This window comes from Brienomyrus brachyistius, chromosome 23, assembly GCF_023856365.1.
Source record: "Brienomyrus brachyistius isolate T26 chromosome 23, BBRACH_0.4, whole genome shotgun sequence".
Lineage (NCBI taxonomy): Eukaryota > Metazoa > Chordata > Actinopteri > Osteoglossiformes > Mormyridae > Brienomyrus > Brienomyrus brachyistius.
Window position 1 is genome coordinate 17066526 of NC_064555.1, and position 27493 is coordinate 17094018.

At 40.7% G+C, this 27493-nt stretch overlaps 2 protein-coding genes across 13 annotated transcripts in view; one reads left to right on the forward strand and one right to left on the reverse strand.

The window, feature by feature from the left end:
- Positions 1 to 13267, forward strand: part of LOC125719555 (trichohyalin-like) — a 48083-nt gene extending 34816 nt beyond the window's left edge. For both annotated transcript variants that reach the window (XM_048994434.1, XM_048994435.1), the window contains 3 exons: positions 7624 to 8402; positions 8853 to 11129; positions 11404 to 13267. In XM_048994434.1, the coding sequence (XP_048850391.1) occupies positions 7624 to 8402; positions 8853 to 11083 (3010 nt within the window). In that variant the 3' untranslated portion in view covers positions 11084 to 11129; positions 11404 to 13267. The remainder of the gene's footprint in view (positions 1 to 7623; positions 8403 to 8852; positions 11130 to 11403) is intronic.
- Positions 13268 to 13789: 522 nt separating this feature from the next.
- lypla2 (lysophospholipase 2) lies at positions 13790 to 27374 on the reverse strand. 11 transcript variants are annotated; one of them, XM_048994445.1, is made up of 12 exons: positions 26812 to 26939; positions 24993 to 25117; positions 22498 to 22571; positions 22232 to 22324; positions 20649 to 20680; positions 20334 to 20399; positions 20149 to 20196; positions 19756 to 19826; positions 19602 to 19675; positions 18900 to 19001; positions 18374 to 18550; positions 13790 to 16016 (listed from the first exon to the last, which is right to left on the reverse strand). In XM_048994445.1, exons 4-12 carry the CDS (start codon positions 22307 to 22309, stop codon positions 15966 to 15968), a joined length of 699 nt encoding a protein of 232 aa, XP_048850402.1. In that variant the 5' UTR covers positions 22310 to 22324; positions 22498 to 22571; positions 24993 to 25117; positions 26812 to 26939; the 3' UTR covers positions 13790 to 15965. The 11 variants fall into 11 exon arrangements, with proteins under 11 accessions (XP_048850402.1, XP_048850396.1, XP_048850399.1 ...); XM_048994439.1 differs by having other exon boundaries at positions 24989 to 25117; XM_048994442.1 differs by having other exon boundaries at positions 24989 to 25117; positions 26713 to 26812.
- Between the last annotated feature and the right edge of the window lie 119 nt (positions 27375 to 27493).

The following is a 27493-nucleotide window of genomic DNA, read 5'->3' on the forward strand; positions in this document are numbered from 1 at the left end:
AAAGCAATTGGAGCAGACTAAGAGGGAGAAGGATGATATGAAAGAATTGAAGGTTAAGCTACAGAAAGAGAAAGAAGAAATGGAACGACAAAAAGAACAAATGGAAGAGCAATTAGGCCAGATTAAGAGGGAGAAAGAGGAAATTGAGCAAATAAAGGCTGAGCTACAGAAGCAAAAATTGAACATTGACAACTGGATACAAGAGAGGCAGCAAGAACTGATCAGTATTGAACAAGTAAAAGAGGATCTTGAAAAAAAGAAAGAGAACATTGATCAAGCCAGAGATGCTGCAGTGCAGGAGATCAGCAAAATGGAAGCCATGAAAGTGGACATGGATGGACAGAAAGAAAGACTGGAAAGGCAATGGGAAGAGATGAAGCAGGAGAAAGATGTGATTGATCAACTGACAGCTGAACTAGGGAAACAGAAAGAGGACATGAACAACTGGACAGAGGAAATGGAGAAAGAGGTGATGAGGATTGAAGAAATGAAAGCTGATATTCAAAACAAGAAAGAGAAAATTGATCGAGACAGAGGTGATGTAATGAGGGAGATTCTCAAAATGGAAGCTGTTAAAGCTGAGATGGATGGACAGAAAAGAGAAATGGAGAAGGAACTGGACAATATTAAAAGGGAGAAAGATGAAATTGATCAAATCAAGTTGCAGCTTCAGAAACAAAAAATGGACATAGACAACTGGATAGAAAAGAGGCAGGAGGAAAAAGACAAGATCGAACAGCTGGCAACAGCCCTTCAAAAGGAGAAAGAAACATCTGATCAAATAAGAGAAGAAACAAAACTTAAACAACTAAAACTGGAACAGATACAGCAGGAAAAGGACGATATTGAGCAACAAAAGTGTGAGATACAGAAACAGAGAGAGGAAATGGAAAACTGGATACAGGAAAGACAGCAGGAGAGGACTAGGATTGAACAAATGAAAGAGGATCCTGAAAATGAGAAAGACAAAATTGATCAAGCCAGAGGTGATGTAATGAGGGAGACTGTCAAAATGGAAGCCATTAAAGCAGAGATGGATGAACAGAAAAGAGAGATGGAGAAGGAACTGGACAATATTAAAAGGGAGAAAGATGAAATTGATCAAATGAAGTTGAAGCTTCAGAAACAAAAAATGGACACAGACAATTGGATAGAAGAGAGGCAGCAAGAGAAAGACTTGATTGAAGAAATTAAAGCAAACCTTCAAAAAGAAAAAGAGAAAATTGATCAAACTCGAGAAGATAATTTAAGAGAAGCCAGAAAAATTGCAGATGGCAAAGTTGAGCTGGACGGGGAAAAGGAAGTAATGGAAAAGCAATTGGAGCAGACTAAGAGGGAGAAGGATGATATGAAAGAATTGAAGGTTAAGCTACAGAAAGAGAAAGAAGAAATGGAACGACAAAAAGAACAAATGGAAGAGCAATTAGGCCAGATTAAGAGGGAGAAAGAGGAAATTGAGCAAATAAAGGCTGAGCTACAGAAGCAAAAATTGAACATTGACAACTGGATACAAGAGAGGCAGCAAGAACTGATCAGTATTGAACAAATAAAAGAGGATCTTGAAAAAAAGAAAGAGAACATTGATCAAGCCAGAGATGCTGCAGTGCAGGAGATCAGCAAAATGGAAGCCATGAAAGTGGACATGGATGGACAGAAAGAAAGACTGGAAATGCAATGGGAAGAGATGAAGCAGGAGAAAGATGTGATTGATCAACTGACAGCTGAACTAGGGAAACAGAAAGAGGACATGAACAACTGGACAGAGGAAATGGAGAAAGAGGTGATGAGGATTGAAGAAATGAAAGCTGATATTCAAAACAAGAAAGAGAAAATTGATCGAGACAGAGGTGATGTAATGAGGGAGATTCTCAAAATGGAAGCTGTTAAAGCTGAGATGGATGGACAGAAAAGAGAAATGGAGAAGGAACTGGACAATATTAAAAGGGAGAAAGATGAAATTGATCAAATCAAGTTGCAGCTTCAGAAACAAAAAATGGACATAGACAACTGGATAGAAAAGAGGCAGGAGGAAAAAGACAAGATCGAACAGCTGGCAACAGCCCTTCAAAAGGAGAAAGAAACATCTGATCAAATAAGAGAAGAAACAAAACTTAAACAACTAAAACTGGAACAGATACAGCAGGAAAAGGACGATATTGAGCAACAAAAGTGTGAGATACAGAAACAGAGAGAGGAAATGGAAAACTGGATACAGGAAAGACAGCAGGAGAGGACTAGGATTGAACAAATGAAAGAGGATCTTGAAAATGAGAAAGACAAAATTGATCAAGCCAGAGGTGATGTAATGAGGGAGACTGTCAAAATGGAAGCCATTAAAGCAGAGATGGATGAACAGAAAAGAGAGATGGAGAAGGAACTGGACAATATTAAAAGGGAGAAAGATGAAATTGATCAAATGAAGTTGAAGCTTCAGAAACAAAAAATGGACACAGACAATTGGATAGAAGAGAGGCAGCAAGAGAAAGACTTGATTGAAGAAATTAAAGCAAACCTTCAAAAAGAAAAAGAGAAAATTGATCAAACTCGAGAAGATAATTTAAGAGAAGCCAGAAAAATTGCAGATGGCAAAGTTGAGTTGGACGGGGAAAAGGAAGTAATGGAAAAGCAATTGGAGCAGACTAAGAGGGAGAAGGATGATATGAAAGAATTGAAGGTTAAGCTACAGAAAGAGAAAGAAGAAATGGAACGACAAAAAGAACAAATGGAAGAGCAATTAGGCCAGATTAAGAGGGAGAAAGAGGAAATTGAGCAAATAAAGGCTGAGCTACAGAAGCAAAAATTGAACATTGACAACTGGATACAAGAGAGGCAGCAAGAACTGATCAGTATTGAACAAATAAAAGAGGATCTTGAAAAAAAGAAAGAGAACATTGATCAAGCCAGAGATGCTGCAGTGCAGGAGATCAGCAAAATGGAAGCCATGAAAGTGGACATGGATGGACAGAAAGAAAGACTGGAAAGGCAATGGGAAGAGATGAAGCAGGAGAAAGATGTGATTGATCAACTGACAGCCGAACTAGGGAAACAGAAAGAGGACATGAACAACTGGACAGAGGAAATGGAGAAAGAGGTGATGAGGATTGAAGAAATGAAAGCTGATATTCAAAACAAGAAAGAGAAAATTGATCGAGACAGAGGTGATGTAATGAGGGAGATTCTCAAAATGGAAGCTGTTAAAGCTGAGATGGATGGACAGAAAAGAGAAATGGAGAAGGAACTGGACAATATTAAAAGGGAGAAAGATGAAATTGATCAAATCAAGTTGCAGCTTCAGAAACAAAAAATGGACATAGACAACTGGATAGAAAAGAGGCAGGAGGAAAAAGACAAGATCGAACAGCTGGCAACAGACCTTCAAAAGGAGAAAGAAACATCTGATCAAATAAGAGAAGAAACAAAACTTAAACAACTAAAACTGGAACAGATACAGCAGGAAAAGGACGATATTGAGCAACAAAAGTGTGAGATACAGAAACAGAGAGAGGAAATGGAAAACTGGATACAGGAAAGACAGCAGGAGAGGACTAGGATTGAACAAATGAAAGAGGATCTTGAAAATGAGAAAGACAAAATTGATCAAGCCAGAGGTGATGTAATGAGGGAGACTGTCAAAATGGAAGCCATTAAAGCAGAGATGGATGAACAGAAAAGAGAGATGGAGAAGGAACTGGACAATATTAAAAGGGAGAAAGATGAAATTGATCAAATGAAGTTGAAGCTTCAGAAACAAAAAATGGACACAGACAATTGGATAGAAGAGAGGCAGCAAGAGAAAGACTTGATTGAAGAAATTAAAGCAAACCTTCAAAAAGAAAAAGAGAAAATTGATCAAACTCGAGAAGATAATTTAAGAGAAGCCAGAAAAATTGCAGATGGCAAAGTTGAGTTGGACGGGGAAAAGGAAGTAATGGAAAAGCAATTGGAGCAGACTAAGAGGGAGAAGGATGATATGAAAGAATTGAAGGTTAAGCTACAGAAAGAGAAAGAAGAAATGGAACGACAAAAAGAACAAATGGAAGAGCAATTAGGCCAGATTAAGAGGGAGAAAGAGGAAATTGAGCAAATAAAGGCTGAGCTACAGAAGCAAAAATTGAACATTGACAACTGGATACAAGAGAGGCAGCAAGAACTGATCAGTATTGAACAAATAAAAGAGGATCTTGAAAAAAAGAAAGAGAACATTGATCAAGCCAGAGATGCTGCAGTGCAGGAGATCAGCAAAATGGAAGCCATGAAAGTGGACATGGATGGACAGAAAGAAAGACTGGAAAGGCAATGGGAAGAGATGAAGCAGGAGAAAGATGTGATTGATCAACTGACAGCCGAACTAGGGAAACAGAAAGAGGACATGAACAACTGGACAGAGGAAATGGAGAAAGAGGTGATGAGGATTGAAGAAATGAAAGCTGATATTCAAAACAAGAAAGAGAAAATTGATCGAGACAGAGGTGATGTAATGAGGGAGATTCTCAAAATGGAAGCTGTTAAAGCTGAGATGGATGGACAGAAAAGAGAAATGGAGAAGGAACTGGACAATATTAAAAGGGAGAAAGATGAAATTGATCAAATCAAGTTGCAGCTTCAGAAACAAAAAATGGACATAGACAACTGGATAGAAAAGAGGCAGGAGGAAAAAGACAAGATCGAACAGCTGGCAACAGACCTTCAAAAGGAGAAAGAAACATCTGATCAAATAAGAGAAGAAACAAAACTTAAACAACTAAAACTGGAACAGATACAGCAGGAAAAGGACGATATTGAGCAACAAAAGTGTGAGATACAGAAACAGAGAGAGGAAATGGAAAACTGGATACAGGAAAGACAGCAGGAGAGGACTAGGATTGAACAAATGAAAGAGGATCTTGAAAATGAGAAAGACAAAATTGATCAAGCCAGAGGTGATGTAATGAGGGAGACTGTCAAAATGGAAGCCATTAAAGCAGAGATGGATGAACAGAAAAGAGAGATGGAGAAGGAACTGGACAATATTAAAAGGGAGAAAGATGAAATTGATCAAATGAAGTTGAAGCTTCAGAAACAAAAAATGGACACAGACAATTGGATAGAAGAGAGGCAGCAAGAGAAAGACTTGATTGAAGAAATTAAAGCAAACCTTCAAAAAGAAAAAGAGAAAATTGATCAAACTCGAGAAGATAATTTAAGAGAAGCCAGAAAAATTGCAGATGGCAAAGTTGAGTTGGACGGGGAAAAGGAAGTAATGGAAAAGCAATTGGAGCAGACTAAGAGGGAGAAGGATGATATGAAAGAATTGAAGGTTAAGCTACAGAAAGAGAAAGAAGAAATGGAACGACAAAAAGAACAAATGGAAGAGCAATTAGGCCAGATTAAGAGGGAGAAAGAGGAAATTGAGCAAATAAAGGCTGAGCTACAGAAGCAAAAATTGAACATTGACAACTGGATACAAGAGAGGCAGCAAGAACTGATCAGTATTGAACAAATAAAAGAGGATCTTGAAAAAAAGAAAGAGAACATTGATCAAGCCAGAGATGCTGCAGTGCAGGAGATCAGCAAAATGGAAGCCATGAAAGTGGACATGGATGGACAGAAAGAAAGACTGGAAAGGCAATGGGAAGAGATGAAGCAGGAGAAAGATGTGATTGATCAACTGACAGCTGAACTAGGGAAACAGAAAGAGGACATGAACAACTGGACAGAGGAAATGGAGAAAGAGGTGATGAGGATTGAAGAAATGAAAGCTGATATTCAAAACAAGAAAGAGAAAATTGATCGAGACAGAGGTGATGTAATGAGGGAGATTCTCAAAATGGAAGCTGTTAAAGCTGAGATGGATGGACAGAAAAGAGAAATGGAGAAGGAACTGGACAATATTAAAAGGGAGAAAGATGAAATTGATCAAATCAAGTTGCAGCTTCAGAAACAAAAAATGGACATAGACAACTGGATAGAAAAGAGGCAGGAGGAAAAAGACAAGATCGAACAGCTGGCAACAGACCTTCAAAAGGAGAAAGAAACATCTGATCAAATAAGAGAAGAAACAAAACTTAAACAACTAAAACTGGAACAGATACAGCAGGAAAAGGACGATATTGAGCAACAAAAGTGTGAGATACAGAAACAGAGAGAGGAAATGGAAAACTGGATACAGGAAAGACAGCAGGAGATGACTAGGATTGAACAAATGAAAGAGGATCTTGAAAATGAGAAAGACAAAATTGATCAAGCCAGAGCTGATGTAATGAGTGAGACTGTCAAAATGGAAGCCATTAAAGCAGAGATGGATGAACAGAAAAGAGAGATGGAGAAGGAACTGGACAATATTAAAAGGGAGAAAGATGAAATTGATCAAATGAAGTTGCAGCTTCAGAAACAAAAAATGGACATAGACAACTGGATAGAAGAGAGGCAGCAAGAGAAAGACTTGATTGAAGAAATTAAAGCAAACCTTCAAAAAGAAAAAGAGAAAATTGATCAAACTCGAGAAGATAATTTAAGAGAAGCCAGAAAAATTGCAGATATCAAAGTTGAGTTGGACGGGGAAAAGGAAGTAATGGAAAATCGAATGGACCAGATTAAGAGGGAGAAAGATGATATGAAAGAATTGAAGGTTAAGCTACAGAAAGAGAAAGAAGAAATGGAACGACAAAAAGAACAAATGGAAGAGCAATTAGGCCAGATTAAGAGGGAGAAAGAGGAAATTGAGCAAATAAAGGCTGAGCTACAGAAGCAAAAATTGAACATTGACAACTGGATACAAGAGAGGCAGCAAGAACTGATCAGTATTGAACAAATAAAAGAGGATCTTGAAAAAAAGAAAGAGAACATTGATCAAGCCAGAGATGCTGCAGTGCAGGAGATCAGCAAAATGGAAGCCATGAAAGCGGACATGGATGGACAGAAAGAAATAATGGAAAGGCAATGGGAAGAGATGAAGCAGGAGAAAGATGTGATTGATCAACTGACGGCAGAGCTAGGGAAACAGAAAGAGGACATGAACAACTGGACAGAGGAAATAGAGAAAGAGGTGATGAGGATTGAAGAAATGAAAGCTGATATTCAAAACAAGAAAGAGAAAATTGATCGAGACAGAGGTGATGTAATGAGGGAGATTCTCAAAATGGAAGCTGTTAAAGCTGAGATGTATGGACAGAAAAGAGAAATGGAGAAGGAACTGGACAATATTAAAAGGGAGAAAGATGAAATTGATCAAATGAAGTTGCAGCTTCACAAACAAAAAATGGACATAGACAACTGGATAGAAGAGAGGCAGCAAGAGAAAGACTTGATTGAAGAAATTAAAGCAAACCTTCAAAAAGAAAAAGAGAAAATTGATCAAACTCGAGAAGATAATTTAAGAGAAGCCAGAAAAATTGCAGATATCAAAGTTGAGTTGGACGGGGAAAAGGAAGTTATGGAAAATCGAATGGACCAGATTAAGAGGGAGAAAGATGATATGAAAGAATTGAAGGTTAAGCTACAGAAAGAGAAAGAAGAAATGGAACGACAAAAAGAACAAATGGAAGAGCAATTAGGCCAGATTAAGAGGGAGAAAGAGGAAATTGAGAAAATAAAGGCTGAGCTACAGAAGCAAAAATTGAACATTGACAACTGGATAAAAGAGAGGCAGCAAGAACTGATCAGAATTGAACAAATGAAAGAGGATCTTGAAAAAAAGAAAGAGAACATTGATCAAGCCAGAGATGCTGCAGTGCAGGAGATCAGCAAAATGGAAGCCATGAAAGTGGACATGGATGGACAGAAAGAAATAATGGAAAGGCAATGGGAAGAGATGAAGCAGGAGAAAGATGTGATTGATCAACTGACAGCTGAGCTAGGGAAACAGAAAGAGGACATGAACAACTGGACAGAGGAAATGGAGAAAGAGGTGATGAGGACTGAAGAAATGAAAGCTGATATTCAAAACAAGAAAGAGAAAATTGATCGAGACAGAGGTGATGTAATGAGGGAGATTCTCAAAATGGAAGCTGTAAAAGCTGAGATGGATGGACAGAAAAGAGAAATGGAGAAGGAACTGGACAATATTAAAAGGGAGAAAGATGAAATTGATCAAATGAAGTTGCAGCTTCACAAACAAAAAATGGACATAGACAACTGGATAGAAAAGAGGCAGGAGGAAAAAGACAAGATCGAACAGCTGGCAACAGACCTTCAAAAGGAGACAGAAACATCTGATCAAATAAGAGAAGAAACAAAACTTAAACAACTAAAACTGGAACAGATACAGCAGGAAAAGGACGATATTGAGCAACAAAAGTGTGAGATACAGAAACAGAGAGAGGAAATGGAAAACTGGATACAGGAAAGACAGCAGGAGATGACTAGGATTGAACAAATGAAAGAGGATCTTGAAAATGAGAAAGAAAAAATTGATCAAGCCAGAGGTGATGTAATGAGGGAGACTGTCAAAATGGAAGCCATTAAAGCAGAGATGTATGAACAGAAAAGAGAAATGGAGAAGGAACTGGACAATATTAAAAGGGAGAAAGATGAAATTGATCAAATGAAGTTGCCGCTTCACAAACAAAAAATGGACATAGACAACTGGATAGAAAAGAGGCAGGAGGAAAAAGACAAGATCGAACAGCTGGCAACAGACCTTCAAAAGGAGACAGAAACATCTGATCAAATAAGAGAAGAAACAAAACTTAAACAACTAAAACTGGAACAGATACAGCAGGAAAAGGACGATATTGAGCAACAAAAGTGTGAGATACAGAAACAGAGAGAGGAAATGGAAAACTGGATACAGGAAAGACAGCAGGAGATGACTAGGATTGAACAAATGAAAGAGGATCTTGAAAATGAGAAAGACAAAATTGATCAAGCCAGAGGTGATGTAATGAGGGAGACTGTCAAAATGGAAGCCATTAAAGCAGAGATGGATGAACAGAAAAGAGAGATGGAGAAGGAACTGGACAATATTAAAAGGGAGAAAGATGAAATTGATCAAATGAACTTGAAGCTTCAGAAACAAAAAATGGACACAGACAATTGGATAGAAGAGAGGCAGCAAGAGAAAGACTTGATTGAAGAAATTAAAGCAAACCTTCAAAAAGAAAAAGAGAAAATTGATCAAACTCGAGAAGATAATTTAAGAGAAGCCAGAAAAATTGCAGATGGCAAAGTTGAGTTGGACGGGAAAAAGGAAGTAATGGAAAAGCAATTGGAGCAGACTAAGAGGGAGAAGGATGATATGAAAGAATTGAAGGTTAAGCTACAGAAAGAGAAAGAAGAAATGGAACGACAAAAAGAACAAATGGAAGAGCAATTAGGCCAGATTAAGAGGGAGAAAGAGGAAATTGAGCAAATAAAGGCTGAGCTACAGAAGCAAAAATTGAACATTGACAACTGGATACAAGAGAGACAACAGGAAAAAGACTTGATTGAACAGATGAAAACAGACCTTCAAATAGAGAAAGAGGAAATTGATCAATTAAGAGAGCACATAATAAGGGAGACGACAATTTCAGTAACGAAAACTGAAATGGATGTAGAACAGAAAATTATGGAATCGCAATGGAGACTGATACAACAAGAAAAGGCTCATATTGAACAATTAAAGTCAGAGCTACAGAATGAGAGAGAGGAAATAGAGAAGTGGATCCAGGACAGACAGAAGGAGGAAATCAGGATTGAACAAATGAAAGAGGATCTTCAAAATGAGAAAGTGAAAATTGATCAAGCAAGAGATGATTTAATGAGGGATATCGGCAAAATGGAAGCCATTAAAGCTGAGATGGCAGGACAAGAAGAGGGAATGCAAAAGGAACTTGAGAAAATAAAAAGGGCGAAAAATGATATTGAACGAATCAAGTTGGAGCTACAGAAACAAAAAATGGACATAGACAACTGGATACAAGAGAGACAGGAGCACAAAGGCTTGATTGAACAAATGAAAAAAGAAATTCAAAAAGACACAACGGAAGTTGATCAAAAACAGGAAGCAACTGTAAGAGACACAACAATTTCAGTAACAAAACCTGAAATTTACAAAGAAAAGATAATTATGGAATTCCAGGAACAGATACAACAGGAAAAGGACAATATTGAGCAACAAAAGTGTGAGATACAGAAACAGAGACAGGAAATGGAAAACTGGATACAGGAAAGACAGCAGGAGATGACTAGGATTGAACAAATGAAAGAGGATCTTGAAAATGAGAAAGAAAAAATTGATCAAGCCAGAGGTGATGTAATGAGGGAGACTGTCAAAATGGAAGCCATTAAAGCAGAGATGGATGAACAGAAAAGAGAAATGGAGAAGGAACTGGAAGAGATAAAAATGAAGAAACATGACATTGAACAGCTTAAGTTTGAATTACAGAAACTGAAAGAGCAAATGGACAACTGGATGCAAAAAATGCAACAGGAGAAGGACTTGATTGAACAAATGAAAACAGACCATCAAAAAGAGACAGAAAAAATCGATCGATCAAGGGGAGTGAAAATAAAGGAGACAGTTATTTCAGCAACATATCCTGAAATAAATAAAGAAAATGAAGGAATGGAAATACAATGGAAGCAGATTCAGTTGAAGAAGGATGATATTGAACGACAGATAGAGAGTGTGAATAAGACAGACATCGATAAGGAGGTCAAGACGTTTAGGGATGACATGTTCAAAGGGGTGGAAGGACTAGTGGAAGACAAAGACCTGAAGACTGATACTATAAAGGAGCAACTGATGAAAACAACAGAGAATCTTGACCATGAAAAAGACACAGAGCCTGTAAGACTTTGGGAAATGGTGGATGTGGACATACAAGAGGATTATGAGACCGAAAAAACTGCTAGGCTAACAGAGGTGGAGGATACAGGAGGGAGACGAGGGGAAGAGACAGATGGGGAGATGCAAAGATCCACAGAGCATCTTGTGCATACTAGCACCTCTTTGGAACAGGAGGAAAGGGTGCAAGGACAAATTGTGATAGAAAGAGAGTCACGTGCAGCTCCCCGCAGACTTGGGCGAGCATGGCGCTGGTTCAGACGCCGCTGTTGGCGCTGCTGTTTGTGCTGTTGCCCTCAGCCTACAGAGGAAGAAATCGACTTGACAGAATCATAGATTCTGTTGATTTCCTGTCATGCGACTAATGGGCAGCTGAATGTGTGTGAGTGTATATGTGTGATTTCTATTCACCTTAATTTAAAGCAGAAAAGCAATCATAGACCCTGTAATAAAATAAAGGGTAACAAATTGTTATATTAATAAAAATAAATAAATACACACATCCTACTGTGGAACACTATCATTTACTGAAAACATGGAGAAATAAAAATATATTATGTTAAATAGTGTAGGCCAAAATATCTTTTTGCTGATTATAATATAGATTCTAGGCTGATATCAATCATAATTGACTCTTTAAATTTCTTTTCTTTCAGTATTTGCATGAAGAACTCCTCCTTGGTCAAAAAACATCGCGTTTCCCCAAACTGCTTTGTCAATGTTGTATATTTACATTCTTTTCTATATTTTTGGTTTGTTGCCTGTTTGACTGGTGTGGAACTTGAAACATGACATTGTGTCTGCACACTGATGTCTGACTGTTATCGACAATAACAAATCGTGGTATTAAAAGCATAGCTCGTGCACCAAACCTCCAGTGTTATTACAGCAAGGTCTTAAGCACCAGCAGGATTTCACCAAGATGTAATTTATGTTTAATCTTGTACATTTGTGTATATATGTATAAAAATTTATATTTTTCTCAAACTTAACTAAAAACATTTTTAAAGCAATGTCAAAAAGATTTGTCATTTCAGAAAAAAAACATTTTGCATAAGAACATAGAGTTTGGCATTCGTATGCAAGACGAATGGATGGAAATACAACCAGATGTTATGCATAATTCTAATGACCCTGAAAACATTAATTTTAAAAGATGACAAACCATTATTTTAAGTGATCCTCTCCACTTGCCATTGGGCCATGACTCGGATAACTACTGTCCACGGCAGTCCTTTTATTTCTATCTTACACATAATTAAACATTGGGATGAATGGCAGCAAAGACAAACAAGACAATGAACTCATGGACTGGAATTTCACTGCTGTCTATGTTTGTCATTGACCAAGTCTTGGGCAAGTGAGCACATTGCAATGAGTCAATGTCACCAGCTGGACATGGATAAAACCTCAATAAGGAACACATCACATCTGGACCTTCTGCTGAGGCCAAACATTTGGATTTTGCAGTCATGGCCTGAGTGACTCAGCAAGTCGGTCAGTTTCTACTACAAGTGGATCTTCAGAGAGGACCAGTTGCACCACCAGAGATGGACACACAAAGACGGACTGAAGAGCATTTTGAATCTCATAAAGATAAGGAGGAAAATTCAGCAGTTGGATCCTATCACGTGCACTATGTAGAGTGGTGGTGTTCATGCTTTCAAGAGGGTACTGACTGATGTTGTGGAGGGATGATTAATTCAGGGCAATTCCCATATTCCTTGTTATACTGACAGACCTTTCTTTTGATGTTGCAGTGGAAATGCAGTACAGTGTGGTAATTATCATGGCGATCCATAAAATGTATATCAGCTTGGTTGTATATGCTCTGGTCTGGGGTTGGTCATGTATTGTTAGACTGCATGAAGAGCAAAATATTACTCTGAGTTAAGGTAAAGACATGTATAAATAAGACCCTAAAACCCTTTAGTTCCCCAGAATATTATGAAATACTGATTATGAGCTTGTACAGTCATTTTATTAGGTACACCTGCTCAAAATGCTGCATCTTAAAACCTGAAGCTTGCAAAAAAGGGTTGAAAGGTCCACTTACCGTTTGGCAAAACACTGGTGCCAGATATGGCGATACCTGCCTCTCAGAAAGAACCATCATCTTTCTCTGCCCTACCTAGTCTAGAATTTACAAAGCATAGTGTGGAAAAAAACAATGTATACCATTGAAATTGTTCTAGAGGCAGAAGGGGGTGCTATTTGGTTCTAGTTAGGCGTACCTGATGAAACAGCCACTCCCTGTAGTTCAGTTAATTAATCATAATGTCTGGTGGTGGAATGTAACAAATACTGTACAGTCGACCCTCGCCATTTCGTGCTTCGACTTTCGCGGCTTCACTTTATCGCGGTTTTTTGTATATTCATTAAAAAGTTGATCGAGATGAAATGAAAATGATACATCGCTATTAATTGGTATTAATTGGTATTTGCACCAAATATTTTTTTCAAAATGACAGATTATAAATGTGTACCAGTGTATTATTAAACGCAGACTGTCGATCTTAAGTGTTTTGTATAATATCGTTCTGTGATTAACGATCAACTGTTCCCCTCTTTACCCGTTTTCTACCCGCTCAGCGCTTTATTGTTAGTTGTTGTACCATCGTTACTTACAATCGGTTGAATTTTCCCGCCTCACCAGTACGATTTTGTCTGTAATGGTGGATAATCTAATTACTTCTGTCCTTCACCTGGACTACTATCTGTTTGTATGCCACAAAGCTGCCAGCTCTCACGCACCTGCGTGATGCTCGCGCAAGAAGTCTTGCGGTAAATATATTATTCCATTATAAACCTAAAATTAACTACATAAAAAGCGGCAGTTTGCAAACCCTAAAGACTATTTACAAGGTAATGCAGCTGTTACATACCGGTAAATGCATGTGCATGTGGACTTGTCTCGAATTGAAAATCTCACGACGGCCAGCTGACTAGAGTTGGCAACCCAGATATTGAACTCTGTCTTAGCAAAGAACGTACGCTAAATGACAGCTAAAAGAGCCCGTTAAAAAAATACGAGTTGATTAATTGTATTTGAGTCGTTTTATTTCATATACAGGTGCCTTAACGATTAAAAAAAACTGACTGCTCCCATAACAGAAGGTTTACATCCCCAACATACTGTCAGTAAATAAATCCACACTAACATGACATTACAAGCTGACAAGAGAAAAATGAAACCCAAATAAAAACACAAAAACCAGAATAAATTTCAACCAATGACAAAACAATTCAGGGTAAGAAGATACAGCCCAATGAGTGTTCGGTTCAATCCAGCGCCATTAACAGGTGAGTTGTATGACCAACTGCTCTGGCATCAGGTATGGGAAGGAAGACGAAGTGGAAATGCGTCTGGTCACTCAATAACGTCAACAGAAATCACAAGGGGAAAAGCACACATCACCTGCCTGTAGAGCCTCACCACTTCCCTCTATTTTGTAATCCTGTCTCCCAAAATGAGCCACAAGCAGAGGTGAGACCACCCAGCATGACGGTGGGATCATTACGAAACCAGCGTTACTTAAGAAGGAAAATACAGATGAACGCAATAGCCGAGGAACAGCAATACAGATGTTTTCCTCCTGTGCCATCAAGCACAAATTGCAAACGGAAAAGAACCAATAATCATGCTAGGCCGGGAAAGAGAAAAACAAACCAGGGACCAATGAAACACCTACTTTTTCCCCCATGCTGTCATGGTTACAGTCATATCCAATCCAAACTGTCTAAAATTATTGATTTTTATTTAGAAAAGTTCCAGCCTGTCTACATGTTAGGTGCCTTTCTCAAAATGCAATTGACCGGCCTGGGAGTGTCAATACATTGGGTCAGTTTGCTGTGCAAAGGATGGTTACGTTTTGGAAACAGTCTTTCCATTCTATCTCCAGTTCAACCCAATGATCCGGATTACACAAACATACAAGGGGTACGGAGCGGGCTATCTTCTGAGCCACATCTTCAATTCTGTACTGGTGGAGGTATTAGGTGCATTTATTCATTGATTATAAAATGCAACCGAGTGTTCTGTTTAGTCGTTATTGAGTATTAAACAACAAAAAAAACACATATACACATTTGTTATAGGGCCAGCAAATTCTGGGACATTGGAAAAAAAATGACTGCCCTTCTCTTTTCTGATATTCAAATGTGTTCGAATTTATGCGTCTTGCAAGCTGACGCAAAAAAAGTCTTGTGCATAAGCCAGCAAGAAACTTCAGGTTTGTGTCCCCTTTAGAAACAGTAAGGAATCACAAATCAAACTTTACAGAATTTTGAAAACCTGAAGTCGAATCTATACATAGTGCTTAAAAAAAAATCAACAAACACAAGATGTCTGATGCAACACAATAAGGTCCAAATTGCATCCAGAGAAATGAATGTGGGCTATTATGCATTAATTCTTAGGTCTGTTTTATTCAAATGTATTTATTGTATGTTTATTTATTGAAACATCAGATATGAGATCTGAATACAGACAAAAGCACCCGTTACACAACATGACCAACCTCCATAAGAATCACAGGATGCAGCATCATAGGAAACACCTGCAGGAGCACAACTGAGTTCAAACCAGACCGGACTGGACCGGGCGCGCAGTTCCTGGGAAAGAAATTAAGGGCTTCTGACTGCTCAAAAAACCCCAAGCGAGACCTAAGACAGGCGGGTAGGTGGCTTTGATGAGCTGGAAGTGACCTGTAAACTGACCCAGTGACTGACACAAATACACAGACACACACAGCAAGGGAGTGAAAATGAGAGAAGCGCAACAGGAAAGGGTGAGGGGGGTGGGGGTGGCCAGAAAGGTCAAGATCGAGCAGGAGAGTTCTGGAAGAGAGGCTGCGCCAACCAGCAGCTCCCCGGTTCACGATGAGGCCAGAGTACGCACGGTTTGTTACAGTGTACGCACTTCAGTGTGTGTGGATGGCATGAGTTTGCAGACAGGAAGTACAGTGTTTGCGCTGTGAATATGGTCATGAATGAATCTGAAAGGGTAGGCAAATTAAGCTAAAAACATATGTGAGAAGTCTGTGCGCACAATGTACATGTTCACAGTATGTTTATACCAGTACATCTGTATAGATGGTATGTGTGTGTGTGTGTGTGTGCGTGTGTGGATAGCAGGGTGCTCATGGCTGTTTCCTGTGAGGGAATGGCAGGTCGGAGGTGACATATCACTGTATAGGTTCACAGTGCATTAATAAGGTCAAATCCGGGGCAGCTGCTTCTTGATGAATTCCTTCACTGCAGACATCTCCTGCAGAACAGAGAGCAAGAAGAGTTTTAGCGACTCCAACCGTTTCCCAGAATTCACCTGTAAAATGAAACAAACCTCTTTGACGTCCTCTGCCAAGTGGCTCATCTGCCTCTAGGGGGCCTCAGTACATGTTGCCAACATTGACTGGAGAAGAAACTTTTTGTGGCATAAGATAAATATAGCTGGGAATACAAAAGGTCTGTTGATGTGTGGCGCTGGGTGGCGTGGAAGGGAAGGCTGCAGGAGCACAGCAGACCCAGACAGCAAATGGCTAAAGGCCACAGAGAAGAATCTTAGATGCAAAAAATAAAAAAGTCAAACATTTTTAATAGGGCTGCCCGATATTACATTGTAATATGATCCTGATTATATGGTGCACGAAATAATCACCAGGTAGTAATCTGTACACATTCGGCGTATCCTTACGTTTTTGAAATTCGGTTAGGGGAGCACGCCACATGCTACTGTTTTGGAAATAGGGCTGAACGATTTGGGGAAAATATCTAATCGCGATTTTTCTGACAGACATTGCGATTACGATTTCATTTGCAACAATTTTTTATACGTCAAGTTTCAGTTCAATATTAAGTGTGTAATAAATGTAAAACATATGACGCAGCATTTCCACCTGAGATGCCGTCAATATATGAACTGGCCTATATTCTAATGCAAGGATGAGAATTTAAAGATGTGATGTGATAAGTTAAATAAAGTAATAATGAATACAATTGCAGCAAAAAGAAAAACAACAGCGAACTTGCAGCAAACAGCTTGGCCCCTAATAACACTAGAACCACCTTTTCCCAGCCAGTAAACAAGCAAGAACTACTTAGGCGTCTGCAGCCTTTTTATTTGCGCCAGTGTGTTATTACTGTTAACAGCAGCAAATCTAACACTGAACCAAAAACCGTGAAGTTCATAAGAGCGGCTGTTTCGAACGTAGTATGCATTTCACAAAATGTCGAATAAAGACACGTAGTTTATTGGTGATTTCATGTTGGTCGAAGTTTCCGCTTTTGTAACAACTGTATAAGGTTATTTTTTCATACAAATCAATTCAGGGAAAACAAAAAATGTGTTCAGAGGTGCTGAACTAAAGAAAGTCAGACTTTCCCTTAAACCTGCTTCGTGGAATATCCCCCAGGCAGCTGACCAAAGTTGGCAAAAACCCTGCATTGTATTTGAAATGAGAAGTAAAATGCAGTTTTTGACTGAAGCAGCTTATCATTCCTTTGCTTTGTTACTCTGACAAATACAAAACGAATGAGAAAATGTTGCGTGTCACCTTTTAATGTCTTTTGTAAATAATAAGGCCGTACCTGCCCATGCCCAACTGTAATAGCGATTAAATACTAAAGGAACAGATCGCTTTATGTTAAAGCGAGGCTTTTATTTTATTACTCTTGGGGGATTAAGATTAATCTCATAAAATGAATCTACGGAAATCAATACTTAAATCAATGAGCACAAAAACATATGACATAAACACGACTGTATTATGGGTTTTACGGCTTTTCTGGGGGTCACAGACTCCGCTGCTGTGAGGATTACTGACTGTCTCATTGTTGTTTTGATGGGTTAGCGGTATGCTAATGCTATTCCCCATTAACAAAAACAAAAAGGTATGACACGCTAAAGTATGTCGCTGCTGGTGGTTAAAAGGAGGTTGCCGATTTTATCGTTTCAGGAAGGTCCCATCATCAATCTCGGCAAGATGAAAATGCATCATTTTCCTGGTGTTTCATGCGTTTGCTTTTTGTGGGCGTATACTCCGTCATCTCGGGCCACTTTTGATTGGTGAGCATGACTGTCACACAGGAAGCACGGCATGAATTTGGAAAACTGTTCTCAGAACAGTTTTAAACGCTGCTGTGTAATGCATGTCCTAAATCAGAGCCTTTTGCGATTTGCTAATCAGCGACCATAACATCTTTTAAAAGAGGAGACACAGTGGATAAATAAGGTGAAAAGGATGCTGCTGGTGTAGCGATACTTCTTGCAATTTAATATCCTACATGCAGACACAAGGATACGATGAATTCATACAGATTATTAACTTTCGTCTGTCACGATACGCTTCCCATTAAGATTTTAGGCGCACTACCAATCCGCTCACCAAGTTGTGGCCGTAAGTAAACGGTCCATATAGTACCGAAAAGCCGCCGCCCACTAAAATGTTTACGCCCCTCATCTGAAGTCCTGGCGATTATTGCGCATGTGCCACATAATCACAATGTGTAAGGGCGTTTTTCATAGAACAAAACATTAAATCAGTAAAGATGGGAAATATCAGCAGCCAGGGAGAGGGTTTGCTGCGGGTAGGTAAGTGCATGTGACACGCACTCACAGACACCAACCTCAGGGGAGGAGCCGTGCATAACATCAGGGAAGATGCGGAAGGAGACATTCTGCGGTGAGACAATAGTCTTGAGCTTTTCTGAAGTCAGGGCTCCAAACTGCAAGGGAATCATGCTGTCCTTCGCCCCGTGGCACTGCAGGATGGGCGTCTCCCGGTTTGCACTGCCACTTGCTGCCTGAGGGGGGAGACAGTAAGGTCTAAGCACGTATATTTACATTTTATTTGTTTAGCAGACAGCAACAACTGACATAGCAGGGTCAGCCAGTCCTCGGAGTAACTAACAGGGAAATCACTCTGCAGAACATTGAGATTTGATCCAGTGACCTTCTGATGACAGGCAGTGTGCTAAGCCACTGAGTCACACACTGTCCCCATACAGTGTAGGAGGTGGCAGCTGACCGCAAAAACATGCCCTATTAATACATATTACACACATAAATAAACAAAAAACCTTTTAGATGTATTTTTGAAAGTCAACAATAGAACGAGTGAAAAATACATTTCCTGCCAAGCAGAACTCTAACCTGAGGGAAGGTCCTATGTAGTGGTAGCCAGCAGCTGAGGGCGACCACACCAGCTAGCTGCTGCTGACAGGTAAGGGCTGTGTAGAGAGATAATGCGCCACCCTGGTGGCAAGGAGGCCAAAGTCGGGTTGATAGAGAGAGCGAGAGAAAGAGAGAGAGAGAGAGAGAGAAATGGAGACATCAATGCATACTATCACAAAAAGCACTAGCGTTGGCCAAAATGATGCTCCATGAACCATTTGCTGGATTCTCTGATCTCATTAGATGGTGCTCTTAGTTTGCCTATTTTTGAACAGATAGCACCATCTAGTGGAGTTAGAAAATACAGCAAACGGTTCATGAAGTGTCCTTCTAGCCATCATTAGAAAGCGTAGTGAACGTTTTCGTAAATAAATTAATACAGAAACAAATATGACAATTTGCTCCCCACACAAGACTGACTGGAATGTGAAATAGCGATAAATGTCCTGAAATAATTATTAAATATCATTAGCGTGTTCCTTACCCAAAACAATATGGATTTGAATCACTTTGCATTAAATACTTCGTAACATTAGAACTTATTAAAACCCATTTCAGGAAAAAAAAATGCTTCAGCTATTAACATGATGTGAAATAATTTAAGCAATAGTACAGTTTATCATTTACTATTCTAATGTCAAAATGGCCAAGCCGTGGAGCTGCTCTCTACTCCGGGCCCACCTGAGAGAAGCCGCCCAGCATAACACGATTGGCAGGAATCCCGTTCTTAGTCTCGTGGTCTATGATGGCTTTGACTGCCAGCGAGAGAGAGAAGCATTAGCCACGGGGGAGCAGCGAGCACACCATGTCCAGCTCGTAGACGGGATCTGCTCACTGTTCTCTGCCGCTCGCTTGATGCCAGCCTCGTCCTCTGGAGAGTCAGGGCTGAAACCCATCAGGTCAAACCTGTGTGTGGGGGGGGGGAGAAAAATTCAACAATAATGCTGATTACACTGAAAAACACACACACACTCCCCAGACTCTCATTTTAAAGCAATTGCATGATTCATAACAAAAGCTTAATTTTTATTTAGCGTTAACCATCAATGCCCTGCACATGTGCTCGTCTCACACAAGACAAGATGGCAAGACATAAACACAAGGGCCAGCAACAAATAAAACAATTAACCTACTTGAAAAAGAACTAGATGATTGGGGGGGGGGGGGGGGGGGGAATGTATGAGCAACGGAAAAAATCAGACAGGCCTGCAGGTGTGTGCACACTCACCAGGAATGCATCATCATCTTCATGTTGAGGGTGACAGGAATCAGGGGTCTGTGAGCACAGAGAGAAGCATTTAGTTCAACCTAGTTGAGGCGCAAGGGACAGGACGGAGGCAGAACGGGGATCAGCATAGCAGGGCGTGGGGGGCAAGGACTGACACACGCAACTACAAAAATGATCAGACTTACGCGTGAGGGCAGATGTACTTGATGTATGGCACACTGATCGACGTCAAGGTGTCCGCCCAACCGTGCCTGACGCAAGGAACAGAGGCAAAGTTAACAGCAATGTAGAGATTTTCCTACTGTTACAGAATTGCATATTTAACTACAATTTCCATCCACCCAGATAGAATCAGAGTCATTTGTTTTTATTGTATCTGCTTGCCTTGTTTTTCCCCCCCCCTAGTTTGTAAGCTTATCCTAACATTCGACTTTGTCTTTGCTAATGCTACTGTAGCCGAATCCGTCGGCCGAAGCTGGACAGATGGACCAAGGACTCACCCTGTGTCTCCAAGGCCATGGAGGAAGATCACCTGCAGACAGCACAGAAAGCTCAGTGTATCGGGTCAGACAGATCACAGAAAGCATGCGATTAGCTCTGCATACACCAAGGCCCTGACAATGGGTCAGCTTCTACCCTCTGAGTGTTACACACTTTAAAAAGATATTTTGATCATTAATGTGTAAAAACTAAGCTAAATTTAAGGGATTGGCTAGGCTGGTTCTGGCTGGAGACGTATACCCTACACAACTGGTCAATCACCAAAACACTTCTAGTCGATTGTGACTAGAAATTCCAATTAAAATACACAGAGGGAGACCCCCCCTCCCATCCCAGTCAGCAATTCTTTTGTAAACATAGCAATCAGTGCTAAAAAAAAAGGTTGGGCACTTTTTTAAAATATACAATATCACAAACTTTAAGTACAGCAGAAAGACGGTTATATATTTGTTGAAAATACCAATACAAAACAAAACTCTGCTTGCAAAATCTTGTCGCAAATACACTGTTGTAGATGCAAGCAAATACATCCCTGAATTTAGTTGTGCCCAATGTGGATTCTGAGCCTGTCATGTCGACCTATTTCTCAGGATTAATCCACCGACATTGACTATTTTCTGCCTGATCCACCTCCTGAATTCATTAGCTCCAAAGGCAGGACATTCTAATTTCAGTTAGACAGCCCCTTCGACAAAAAGCAGATTTTAAACACAATGAAAATCTCACGTTAGACTTGTTAACACACATAATCCTCCCTCACATTCAGCTGGAAGTTCTTGCAGCGACTGCAAAACATTCTAATGGTAACTTTCATTTCCAGTAAAATTTACCCAGTCATATCCATACGGTATTACTGCTGACTTCTCTAAATTTGCAAAAGATACATCTAGCCAGTCATTTGGTGCATGATGTTACAATTCATTGATTCTACGATTGGTTTCCTTATGACAATTATCTTAAGTCTAAAGGATTCGCAGAAATCAGCCGTAATATTAAGGACTGCCGTGATTCTATCACAGGAATTTACAGTCTGCAATGCTGTTCCTGAGCTCAAAAAAGGGGGTCAGGGAGCTTGAAAAAAACAAAATCACATTAAGTCTTGCTTAACCTAGAATAAAACTAGAGCTGCATGTCTGAACATAAACAGTGTGCATAATACTATTATACATATAACTATAACATATACATATATATACATATAACTATAACTTTGTGTAGTTGCCTCTAAACTAGTTTTTCCCAGCCCGGTCCTGGGAGACTCACGGCTGGTCCTCGGTTTTGCTCCCTCCCCTCTCCCCGCCACAGTCCACATTTCTGCTTCCACACAGCTCCTGGGCTGGGAAGGAGCAAAAAACGTGGACTGTCTGAAGGTCCTCGAGGACCGGACCGGGAAACGCTGCTCGAGGTCCATTTATCAAGGTGCGCAAGAACGACACTGGCTTTACAATGCAGCCGCTGGTAAGACGCATGGTACTACGCAGATAACGAGGAACTTGCATTATGAAGGACGAACTGCAGTTCGCATTGCCTGCACTGCAGCATGGTGGCAAAGTGCCACACAAACAGCCAGCTGGTCTCTTACCGCAGCGGTCTCCTTCTCCGTCCCCGATATCGTCACGGCGTCAGCGAGCAGCGGCACAGACATGTTGTTGCCACACATACACTGTAGGGGGTGCTAAAAATTCAGAGGGGAAAAAACAAACTTTAGAACAATAGGGACACACCCCGTGTGAGCTACACCAGTCCACGAACATGAGGCATCCAAGCTGCTGATCTGCAGCCTTGCATATCTATTTACGCAACTGGCTAACTGAAGCACCCGTGTTACTAATAACAGAGCCACTTTACCTGGTAGCTCTACCTGGTCGGTTTTTCTGATCACCAGCTAACCAGTGTGAGTCCTTTAGCTTGCAGAAGCACTTCTACACAGATATAAAAGAGAAAAAAAAAGCACCCTGGTACTATAACTAATAGCTGAGGATGGAGTGTCACTAGTCAACATTCCTCCTTCACCACATTTCTGTCAAAACAAGAAGCATAAAGTACAAAACAATAGGGTGGAGGCATACAGAAAATAAGGTGTAATATGTCTATGTATTCTAGGGTTCATAGCTCTCATGTGTTTGTAACTTTCATACCACAAAATGCCTAAACAAGGCTTTTCATGCATGACAATTAAGGGAAAAGCCACAGCTTAGCAATATTTATCAAACTTAAAGAACAGAAGAAGAATGATTTATGTAAAGCACCCCTAACGAAGTTCAAGTACCAAGTTCAGAAGTAGTTCCTTTTGCCGCGTACTGCAGAAATTACAACTGCAGAGTATATACAAACTCCTTGTAGTATGTACAGTATCCCTCTAAAATTTACATTTTTATAACACCAAGATCTTCATGCCAAATGGTCACATGTATGGTGCTCACTTGTGTGATCTGCATTACAAACCCTCCCCGAACGTGAGCGATTCAACACGCAGACACGCGTCCACTGAACCTTGATTCTTTCCCAGTTACAGTCACCTTCAATTCCCTTTAAATCTTTGGACTAAATGAACCTGAAGGTCAAACCAGTATTAAAATCATCATCTAGGTGCTTGATTATGCAGTAATTTGCTTAAAACGCTGACAAGTTCAAAATTTACTCCATTATGCTTCATCACAACCAGACTTTTTCCCCCGAAACTGAAATTAACAATTATCCACAGAAGTCACCCATTCTGCTGACCTCCACATCTGCTGCGTACTTGCTGACGATGATGTGCAAGCAGCTTTGAACAAAAGTTCCTGCTAAATGAGTGAATTGTAAATGATTGGTGACAGAGAATCCCACGAGGTTACAGTTTAACTGACAAAACAGACACAAGAGAAAAATAACCCATAATAAGCAAAACTGCAGAGGAAAAAAATTTATAAATTATATATATTACCTTTCCTATAGGACAGGTCCATACGTACATTGTCCTTTTATTAAGCAAACAAAATAGCCTTGTGTTATCTTATTCACACAACAGCTTGTAATTTTTGTTTCTACGCGGTCGTGTGTATACAACTCTCCCCTGCTCTCTGTATCGCGCATGGCGGAGTTCCGCCCCACACACAGAGACATGCTCGCACACACAGGTGAGCACACCCCCCCCCCCCGCCCCCCAAAGCTGTAAACCTAGGGCAGGGGTGGCCAATCGTATCCGCAAAGGGCCGGAGTGTATGCAGGTTTCGGGGATAACCTTTAGGTCAGCTGTTCACACCCAGGTGTGAGGACTCTTCAGCCAATCAGTCCTCTAATTAGTAATCTAATTAGGGAGTCGCAGTGAAAACCTGCACACACAGCGGCCCTTTCTGGGTAAGATTGGCCTCCCCTGCCCTAAGGGAAACACTGTGACATATATCGCACACATGCGCAATCACGTTGCATTTGTGAGCACTGCTTGTTGACACAACTGGCAGCAGCACCACCAACTTGACACACTCTTTTGGTAGATATAACACGTTCTATTTGGCTACAGTTTATGTCTGGTAGGTTTGTCTCCTTTATTGCTTCATAAACACGGCAATGTTACGGAAATGTCGCAAAGTGATATCATGCAGCCCAACTGCTTTGCTAAATTTTCCATTTATTACACGCACGGGATTTAAAACGGATCGAGTTTTTAAGTGCGTCTCATCTGCACCACCCTGTATTCACCATGTTACTATGTAAAGGTACCTTACCGATGTACCAATCAATATACCAGCACTTCCAGGTAAGCAGGAACATAAGACACTTATGGATGAAAAAGTATTTTTAAGACAGAATGAGAGGGGGGCCATTGAAGAGGAATATCGGGGGGGAGATACTATATACCAAAGCAAGAGGGAGATTTATTGACTGGGTAGATAATGACAGTGACAAAATGACCAGGGGAGGGCAGGTGACACACAAACAAGTGTGAACAGATAGCGAGTCACAGTTAGTGAATCCACCCATAAAATTAACTTAAAAAAACGGAGGTGTGGGAAAGAAGTGGGAGAGACAGACGGGGGGTAGAAAGGGAGGTGGGGAAAGAGCAAACTCAGAAAAACATTGTTAGAGGCAGAACAGAGAGAGTGCATGCATCTCAATGACCCTGGGAGCAGCAGCACTGAACATGGCAGAATATTCCATCCTAATTCTGGGCTGTTTTCCTTTCACTTGCCCTTTCACATTCGGCTCCTATTTCATCCAGTGTCTCCTTTCTAAATCAAGCGCTAACTGAAGCACATTGTGAAACGCGTTGGACTGCATTCCAAAAAAAGCCTGAAGCTTCACTCCTCTGCTTACATCCGAAGTGACTCAGGAAGCTAACCACGGAAAATGTACTCACGTACGCTGCAGGAGGTGAGGCCAACTTGCGCTACTGATGGGAAGGCCGGCAGGGAATGTCCTGGGAGTTTAGCTCACAAAAAGATCCTTAACCGCCTCACTACCTGCTGTGCCACAACACCTCACGCCGCTGGGAAATGAGACAGAACATGTAAGATGCTGGACAGATTCTAACCGCTCTTTACTTCCCCTGGCCCATCTAAGCAATGTGATGCATCTTCGACTTGCTAAATTAGGCTAAATTTTCTTCATAAAATTTGCTTATTCTTCCAAGCCGTGTGCCTGAAAATCGCTGTACATATGTGCAACCCTGACAAGTGCCAGGCAAACAGCCCCCGCATCGGCGATGGGACTCTTCCACAACCAGCACTCCGATCAGACAGATGCTCCACAATGCAAAGCAGCTGCAATTAATGCTGTGGTAATAAATAGAGAAATGCAATGGAGGAATCACAGGCCCTGCTCATGTAATCAACCAGAATATGTAGCATAAACTATAGGTCACAGTGACGACAAGCCCCAGCTAACCAGATGAAACAAAGTGTAAAATGTATTAAACCTTACAACTGCCTCAAACGTGCAGGCACATGATGGTGCTGATGCAACCTTCCTTTCACTCTAAAAGACTATCACCGGCCTCATTAAAGGTTATACCGTCATAAGTTCCTTGTAAATGGCTCTGGGAGACGGGTAATTGAATTCGGCGTCAGTGATGTTTAGTTATGTCATTTTTATTGCTATCGGGGTGGGGGGTGGATTTCATGGTCGCTTCGCAGCATACAGAGATGCACTGTATGCGTCTGATCCAGGCGTCAAAATCACGAGCTTTCATCTGATTTCCATTAAATACGTCAGTTGCAGCGATGGCTGGGAGTAAAGTCAAAGTGCTTAAAAAAATGTCATTCAAGAAATACGGAAGTCGCCACTACGACTGACACGATCCATCACAGCTACGAAACAAAATCCAAAGCTCACCACATAGTACAGTTTCCCCTCTTCAATACTTTTCCGCACTTTAAAGAACAAAGTGTTACAGTCGGCTAAAAACCAACGTAAGATGTAAACAGCTGAGAACAGCAAAGACATTGTGCTCGCATCAGTTTCCTAGAATTGTTAAGCCGCCTCTCGGTTCCTACGCCCACTCAGTATCGCGCAAACCGTATAATTAACAAAAGAGGCATCGTTATAGGCAATCGCATTACAGCTGGATGTCTTAAAGGAGCCCCCAAGTTGGACTGCTTACAAAATTCGAGATGAACAGAAGCGCCATAACGCATGCAACACACGGTGCACCTGATGTTATTTCGCACGCACGGTGGCGCCCGGGGTGGATGGGACACAGGCTGACCCTTGGATCTGACAGCGGCACGAAGGAACTGCACACTGAAATACAATATTAACCGTGCACTGGATTTAGAGGAAGAGGGGGAGGGGAGGAAGAAACAATAAGGATCGGAATGGATGAGGAGCTTCACTTCGTCACTTGGGTGGAAAAATTTAGCACAGGATAATGTCACGCGGATGAGTTAGACTGAATCAAACACGTATAGGGTATTAAATCCCCTCAAAGAGCCATTTCTAACAGAGCAGAGTAACATAGTCCGACAATGAACCAGTAGCCATAAAGCCGAATCTATAGTCTCGCTCTCTAGTTATCCCAACCCAATCCCGTAAAAAGTCTGTTTCGAGCCTGAACCTCCTATTCCGCGCTTCCTCGGTGCCCACCTGCCTAAGTGCGAGAGCCGCTCCGAGTCAGCGTCAGTCTAATCGGCGCAAAACTACAATGTATCACCAAGGCCCGCTAGCGCAAAACCGTGTACTCACCGCTCACTATCCCAGATCACAGCGGAACTTCCGCTACTGGTGCCGGAGAGGGGCGGCGCAGACCCGAGTGAGATCATCGCGCCCACACGCCCCCCGACCGCGGCTCCAGCACGGCGGCCATTGCTAACTCTCACCAATAACAGTGCGATTAGCTGTATTTAGCAAAACTATTCTTTTAGAAACAAGCCGGCAATGCAATACAAAGTGACGTAACACCACACCACAAAAGAACAAATCAGATGGGTTCGATATCTCTCATCACGTCTTTTAAAATAAACATAAATACCAGTGCGTTTTAAAGTTTTTATAAATGCAATTGAAGTACCGTTCTTAAAACAATATTTGAATATCCTTAAGGGTATAATGAAATGAGCATTATATCATATTAAGTGGGTACATATGTTAATTGATCATGTATGTAAATATATACAACCTGTAGTGTTTCGCCAGGGAACCGCATTAACAAATAAATTAACGAATTCAGTCGATTCGATCTGGATGCGGCATTTTCATGGTGTAACACGGACTCTGTATATGCACCGACCGTTACATAATATTGCTAGTTTTGGGGCTTTTTTAATGGAAGTGACGTCAGTTTCCCCAAACGTTTTCCGATATGACATAAAGCGTCGTCGCAGAGGCCGGGAAGCAGTTAACAAAAACAGGTCCCGCTGCAGCGAGG